Here is an 8,445-nt window from a genome sequence, read left to right on the forward strand (position 1 = left end):
TTTGGAGTTATAGACATTTATGTGAAAAAAACAAGTAAAAAACGACTGACACCTGACTTTGATTGGGTTTTACTGCCCCTTACTATCAAAATTTTGACATTTGGGCATTAGTGTAGATATCGACCTATGTTTTCGAACTTCTGACGCTGGTTTCGTCTCGATCGGACTAGCGCTAAATTACCACGCAACACAAACCATACGCCGAAACCTGGCAAGTCTGGTATCGTTGGACTCGGCCAGGATTCAGGATACAAAAAAAGTTACTCCCATGAAAATAAGTCAATCAGACTCAAAGTTATAAAAAGAAAAAGAATTATCCACTAGGTGGCGCTGTTTCAAAACTTCTCAGGCTCCTTCAAGGCATCGTGCTGATGACCCATACCGAGTTTCCCAACAATCCGTTCATGCGTTCACAAAATGGCCGATATGGTAAAATTTGATATCAGTCGACTCGGCATGACGAGACCACTTTTATGATTTTTGAACAAACGGTTCAGAAGTTATAAGCAAAAATATAAATTTTTCATATCTCCAGACCAGTAGGTGGTGCTGAGCCGAAACTCTGCATGTTGCCTCGTGTCATGCTTGTGATGACATGTACCAAGTTTAGTTTGAATACGATAAAGCGTTGCGGAGATATAGCCTTATGTGTATTTTTGCAACCGCTACGTAAAATTTGTTTGCGCGTTTATCGAAAACGATTTGACGAATCAACTTTTTGTCAATAACTAACAATAACTTTTTGTCAGCATGGTCTGAAGAGGATCTGGTTAAATTTTTGTGAAAATTGGAGCAACGGCCTAGGAGGAGTTTGCAAAAGTAGATTTTTCGGTTAATTAAAAATGGCTGGAAAATTTTCATGACGGAAAATGGCGTCATAGGGTGCAGTCAAATCGGCTTGAGTGAAGGAATCGAAGGAAAAATATTTTGTTTCTAGCCATTTGGGTTCAAAAGTTATTAGCATAAACATGAGTGAAACTTTGGACAGGTGGTGGCGCTAGAGAGATTGTTTTAGAAACTCCAAAATTGGTGTGGTTAATGCTGGGCCAGTCTTCTATCTGTGTGACAAATTTCATAACTTTCTCGCAAACGGTTCTATGGGCTGCCATAGACTTCAATGACAGAATAATAATAAGAAGAAATCTAACGGTTTCAATAGGCCTAAGGGCAGATTTACTAAACAGGGCAAATTAGCCTGAGCAGCCAGAATGCAATCTACCAGTTAGCGTGGAATAATACCACAAACACCAGTAAACTGACGAGCGGAAACCTTAGTAAATCACCTTGCATGATTCATTTTAATATTCTCCTCCCATACACTGCAAAAAATGCTTTTCTTACTTAGTATTTTTGTATTGTTTTCAGTCCAAATATCTAAAAAGATCTTACATTAAGAAGCATTTACTAGACAAGCAAAAGTTGTCGTTTCGTTTTGGGGGGAAATAGCTAAAAATTAAGGGTTTTTGCTTAAAATAAACTAAATAATCTGCCAATGGGGTAAGCAAAATTATCTTGTTTTCTGTTTGAATTAAGATTATTTTTCTAACCCCATTGGCAGATTATTTTGCTAATTTTAAGCAAAAACTCCCTTAATTTTTTGTTATTTCCCCCCAAAACAAGACGACAACTTTTGCTTGTCTAGTAAATGCTTCTTAATGTAAGATTTTTTAGATATTTGGACTGAAAACAAGACAAAAATACTAAGTAAGAAAAGCATTTTTTGCAGTGTAAATACTGCATCTGAAAGGGAAACTCCAACAAATGCATATGCAATAAGGTCAGCCGCAAAAATAACCCTGTCCATGCCTTTTCAGCCTTTCTTACTGAACCCTGACATTAGTTTTTTAACACCATAAGAGGGTTTGCGCTGGTGCAAGCTGTGAGTAAATCTGGCCCTAAGTGTAGCGGAAGATTCAACCAAGTGAAATTGCAGTAGATACTGTTTGCACTTCAGGTAAACATCAATCCTTTTTTAGAAAAGGCACAATAGAGATGGAAACTGAAGAGACTCGCTGTTGTACTCAAGTTGTCAAAGCAATGGTGGGTGGAGTGAGCACATCTGTTTCGACAACTCAAGGCCAGTTATTTACACTCAATGTAAATAGACATTGACTTTCCTAACTAGTTTGATCATGTCCGCTACTTATGCATATGTTTCCTGCACATAATTGCCTATTTAGTCAATATAAAACAAAGTCATGCTCTTGCTCATAAGAAGTACGCCTTCCTCTCCTCTGTTCAGCTCTGGACAAACACGGATACCGAATCCCACTCGGTCCACTCCGCGAGACATGAAAGATGATTTATTCATAAGCTCAATAATTGCAACTCTGTGGAGCCCTGCGATGAGAGATTAGACCCCTACTGTTTTTGTGTCTTCACACAGAATGAATATTATATATTCAACACACTGCAAAATATAAGCAGCGTGTAAACTCCTCCGTTTGGCACATAATTACACTAAAAAGATTGTTGGCTGGATGAGAGCACATTGCAGGGAACAAACGGCACGCTTCTGAGAAGACATGAAACCTCTGTAGATGATTTGTATGCATGCAAGAACTCACGCAATGCAAAACCATCAAGCATGCATGGCTTCTTTACCAGAAGGGACCGCTTTATTGCTTAATTATTATTTTAAACATGAAGAGCTGTTCGCCGCACAGCACAGGTTACTCTCGACGTGAAGATGAGCGGATGTGAAACATGTTTTCGCGAATTAAGCGAACCGTTCACCTCGCGAGAAGTTAATTGGAAAAAGACATGCTTTTTAAAATGCTGCAGGACGAAAGATACCAAATATAGAGTCGTGACAGTTAATTGAATCCTCAATGAGAGTCTAAGACTGCATAGCTCGATTAAAAGCAAAGGATTGTTTGCACAAGAAACATCATCTTGGGAACGCTATCAAATTAAACACATTTCAAAGCTAATTTGTCTGGGTGTAAACAACATGCTTAGTGCATTCCAATAGTGCTGGAAAAGTGCCCGTTTCGATGCTATATTTGTCATGTAAAGCTAATTCTTTCTCGATTGTTTTCGCAGAATGCGTACACGTATCCCAGACCGCTACCGGGGACCTGGATGGGAGACATACCCACAATTCACTGATTTGCAACGGCTCAGATAAAGCCTTCCCCCAGGATTTTGCTTCAGCACTGAGAATTTCCACCACACAAAAGGAGCGGAATCTGAAAAGAATGGGCGGCACACATCCTCAACCCCTCATTTTGGACCCTTCGGAGCAAGCAAGCGGATACGGCGTTCATTTGACACCTTGTCCTCGAGCCGAACCGGTTTGGTAGTAACTTCGACCGACAATAAACGTCCCCCACAATGGGGCTGGCGAGCGCGCAAGGCAAATCTACCCGTAATGAACCAGCAAAATGTTTCTCGAGGCTGCCATTGTTGCTGTATGATAGCTACTGCCCGCTCTCCCCGAGGAATCTACACCTCCCGTCCGACTTCCTCCAACCTCCCGTCCTGTTCATCCCTTTGTGTTGTGTAGTGATGTATTCATGCCGAACCATTGAAAACGTCTCTCGTGATCAGTGGACGGTAATTGCTCAATTGAGCACAACCCACGAGAATGTTTCCTGAGGACGACAGAACAACAGAAGATATTTTTGACTGCTGTGAAAACATAATGAAAAAAGCCTGTTTGTAAGGACTGTAACCTCATCGCGAGTTCCCACTGTGATTTGATTTCAACCCTGGCTGAACGTGGACTCACCGCAGGAGAGTTGAATCGTGGGTGTAGTATGTGTGTTGTGGATGTGCTTTGTTTTCTTTTTCCGTTCTGTTTAAAGCTGGAATGCTTTCCCTGGATTTTTGTCCTCTTTTTTGTATGAGCATCATCCTTACGTGATTAATCAAAGAGAGATCGACTTTAAAAAACTTGCATCTGAATGCCTTCTGGTCACCTGACATCTACACCGTCAACAACCTGGACATTTTCTACAACAATCAGTTGAGCTGGCATAAAACAGTGGTTCTCAAATGATGGGCCGCAGATCTGTTCTGATCTGGGTCGTAGATGATAAATAATAGAAATGCAGCTAACAATATAATCATGCATAGACTTGGTCGGCTGGTACTATTACTGGGAACGCCCACAAAAACGCCACATCCGTGTATGCCTTGGGGGAAAACAATCCATTGGAATGAACGCGCGTATACCTTTATCTTTACTCTTTGTAATGAGTACGACCGATATTTCCTTGGTGCAATGCCGAAAAGTTGCTGTGTGGTGTTCTGCACCTCTAGTAAGTAAAAAAAATCATGATCTGAAGTTTTATACTGCCGAATAACAGACGGAGCCGTCCGAAAGCCAGTGCAATACGTCCATTACAATTAAACATGTGCACTACATGAAGATTGATGAGATTTTATTACTGCAACGGCAAAAGTTTGTTTAACAAAAACACCAATATAGTCATAAGTTTGTCACGGGACTCGAACTGCGTCAAAAAGCAGTTTTCATGCATGCTCCCCCAAATATTACACATCATAAGAGCCTACTTCATAAATCACCCAGTCTTTTGATGAAGACGGATCCTATAAAAAAGCAAAAAACGTTGCTATTGTCAGTAATTTGAGAATAGTACACTCTTAAAAATAACCCAAGTTGGGTTGAAAATGGACTAACCCAGCAATTGGGTTGTTTTAACCCAGCATTTGGGATAAATGTTTGCTTAAGACAACCCAATTGCTGGGGTAAAACAACCCAATCGCTGGATTAAAACAACCCAACTTGGGTTTATCCATTTTCAACCCAACTTGGGTTATTTTTAATCCAGCATTTTCTAGACATGTCAACTCCAAATTTGCTTTGTAAAATGTAAATGCTGAACTAATTCATTCGTGCACGGCTGTTCTAACAAAAAAACGAATACATAAACAGATAAAACTACAAGACAACCGAGAACTGACGGATGTCTAAACTTTATCTAAACCCGTGTCATTGATGCCAAACAGCTCATCACAACTTAGGCTTTTGACAAATATTTAAATGAACGTTTGACATTAGACTCTGCGCATTTCGTGTCTATATTCCAGCCCAAACAAATCCATGAACAAACGTCTTTTGCATTGCACACGGCATATTCAGAAAAACAGCACAAGTTTTATGATCATTTTAAAACGTTAAATGTATGCAATCCATACTTTAAATCCATTAAATTCAGGAGCACTTCATAAATGTCTTCATCGAAAGACTGTGATTTATGAAGTAGGCAAGTAATATTTGTGGGAGCAGCATCCATTTTGATGAGAAAATGACACCTCTGGCCATTGCATTGGGTCCAGTTACAGATACTGTACGGACAATCCGACCCTATACGGCTCAGTTTTTCTATATATCTTGCTCTGTCAAGCGGCAGAAGTGATTTGGCTATACTGGATTGATGTTAACTCCTTCCAGTGTGAGGGAATGGACTGTTTTCCCCCAGCTATGACAAAACACCGACCAAGTCTATAGGGTCAAGAGAGCAAAATAAATGTTTCGTTTTTGGCGTCAAAAGTGTGTGCAATCAAACTCTACAGTATTTCAAATTCATCCACTAGACAAAATGGAGAGTGTACATGACATATTCCCTCAAAAACCATGAACATAAAGAAAATATGAATATGTTAAATACAGGTTCACAGGGTTTGCATTGACCACAATGTGTTTTATATGATGATTTATTTGTCCTCATACTTTAGAAACCAAAATTGTTAGCGTTTGTCATGTTAACTCTTTCCCCACCAGCGTTTTTGGACAAATTCTGCCAGCATGTTTGATCATTTTCACAACTTTCATGGCCCCCGGTATATTTTGTTGTATGAATATCTGAATATGAAATATATCACAAGAAAGAACAGATTTTAAACAAACAAAAAAAGCTAGCTTCATGCATTCCTTTATCAATACTTGAATTTGGGTATAAGTTTAATTTAAAAAAAGCTAAATGTTGAGCAAAAAGCTGATAAAATCATGGTTTTTTTCAAAGACTACATCCAGATCAGATTCAGAGCGATGATCAAACACTTGGGATGGGCGTATCGATGTGAATTATCGATACTAATGTGAGCATCAAAAAGTATCGATACTCAAATAAAAATATCGATACTAAGGTGTTTTTTTTTACCAGTAATTTTGTTCTTTAAAAAGATTATTTAATGCATACAATACAAATAACCTGTTACCGAATAATTGTGTGGTAGTATATGACTATTTTCCTGCTCATCTGAACCATGATCTGAACGCATGAAAATGCTGCAAGACAGAACCAATCAATCACAGAGAGAGCATTCGCTCACTGATGACTCTGCATTCAAACAGAGCGGCGTTTCCAAAAACTATCATAAGAAACCATTGATGCTTTTGGAAATGCAGCCCAGAACAATACTCATCAGAAGAGTGAAAAACATATGTTTGAGTTATTTCACAATAAACAAATTGAAATTGCCTACATGGTTTGTGCAATTACACTCTTTAAATGTAATGTTAAACGTTGATATTGGTCATGTTCTATTTGTATTATTATTATTTTATTTGAACAGGGACAGTGCACAATAAAACATTAACCCTGTATATAACAAGGAGAGATGCATTGCACCGGGTTTTAGCAAATTCCTATTTTCCACCCGTAGTCCCTGGGCAGGTAAATAAAACATACAATAAATTAATAGCTACTAAATTCACAGTTGTGCAAAATTCATTCATTCTGTAACTAATGTTAATATAAATCATACACTGTCAGAATAAAAAGCTGGCATTTTATGGGTGCAATGTCCGGTCACTGGCAGTCCCTTATGAAAATGAACCATGGTTTCACTGCAGTGACTGTTGTATTTGTAGATTTTCATCGTTACCACTTACAAGTAAACATATTTTAACCATGTGTAAACAAAAATATGATCAAATTAGAGCAATTAAGGCATATTGAAGGTTAAAATGCCTTTCAAATATAAATGTTAAGTGGTTATCTTTACCCATTTTACTCTTAGTAATTTTAATATTTGAATTCATTGATCATTTAAAAGTTCAGTTTAGAAATATTGTATCGGTATCGATATCTGGCCTCAAAAGTATCGGTATCGTATCGAAAACAAAAGAAGTGGAATCGCCCATTCCTATCAAACACAGATGGAGTAGGTCAAGTCTATCAACACCCTAATGCTTCACAGTTCTAGACTCAAAAAAATGGTGCACTAAAAGTGGTTCTTTGGCTCATAATCATAGGGGAACCACTTTTGGTGCTATATAGCACCATATTTTAACGTGTTCTGTATATGGTAGCGGTGCTATATAGCACCTCAGTCATCCCAAAGAACCGGTGAAGAACCACTGAAGAACCAAGATTTGGTGCTATACAGCACTTAAAGAGGTTCCCCTATGATTACGCACCAAAGAACCACTTTTAGTGTTATATAGCACCATTTTTTCACCAGCTCGTGTTCAACATTTCATTCAGTAACATTAGGCAATTTTGATTTATATGCTGTTTAATGATTTTACATATGAATCTGCTTACACGCTTTCGCTTGTTTCTGCCTCTTCTTCATGTGTGTTTTGATCAGGAGATTCCTCTTTCAGAAGATGCGTAACAGCGCCCCGCTACCGTAAAACAATGAAAACACGGAAAGATGGAAATTTCCTTCAATGGTGGGGAAAGAGTTAATAATTTAGTATATTGTCAGGCCTTAGCATTTCTTGTAAACATTAATGGTACTACATTTTAAAGTTCGAATTTAAGGAATTTTGCTTTAAACTTTTTGTATGATAAACAATTTAGATATCACGCCGGGTCACCACTTGATTTTCAATGTGGGTCCTGTTGAGAAACACTGACATAAAGATTTACACTACACACTCTAAAAAATGCTGGGTTAAAAATAACCCAAGTTGGGTTGAAAATGGACTAACCCAGCAATCGGGTTGTTTTAACCCAGCGATTGGTTTGTTTTAAGCAAACATTTAACCCAACCGCTGGGTTAAAACAACCCAATTGCTTGGTTAGTCCATTTTCAACCCAACTTGGGTTATTTTTAATCCAGCATTTTTTAGAGTGCAGCCATTTACATTGATAACATTAGCAGTCCCTTCTCTGCACTATCAGGAGATTTACAGGACAAATTCAGAACGATTTCTGAAGGATCGCGTGACAAATCTTGCCGACCAAACGTTTGAATGCAGCCGAAACAAGTGTGTTTGTGCAACAGGAGGAAAAACCCATGTATTAATGTAGCTAAGCATAACCAGTAAATCAATGAATGAATGGAAATGGACAGAAAGCCACTGGAAGAATTATGCACACGCACTGCCATCTGTCCAAAAGCCCCCTTAATTGTTGTATAATCATTATAATTACGTCCATCATAATTGGTTAACATATGCAGCTGTGTCTTTAGCAAGTCACTTGCTGAATGAGAATGAAACCTGCCATAGGAAAACACACG

At 38.4% G+C, this 8,445-nt stretch overlaps 1 protein-coding gene across 1 annotated transcript in view; it reads left to right on the plus strand.

Moving 5' to 3' along the window:
- lrrtm4l2 (leucine rich repeat transmembrane neuronal 4 like 2) overlaps positions 1-3,111 on the plus strand; it is a gene marked incomplete at both ends in the record, with an annotated part of 43,040 nt that extends 39,929 nt beyond the window's left edge. The window contains one exon of the mRNA XM_079826360.1: positions 3,046-3,111. Within this exon, the coding sequence (XP_079682486.1) occupies positions 3,046-3,111 (66 nt within the window). The remainder of the gene's footprint in view (positions 1-3,045) is intronic.
- Between the last annotated feature and the right edge of the window lie 5,334 nt (positions 3,112-8,445).

The sequence above is a fragment of the Gobio gobio genome (genome assembly GCF_949357685.1).
Source record: "Gobio gobio genome assembly, chromosome: 10".
In the NCBI taxonomy this organism is placed as follows: Eukaryota; Metazoa; Chordata; class Actinopteri; order Cypriniformes; family Gobionidae; genus Gobio; species Gobio gobio.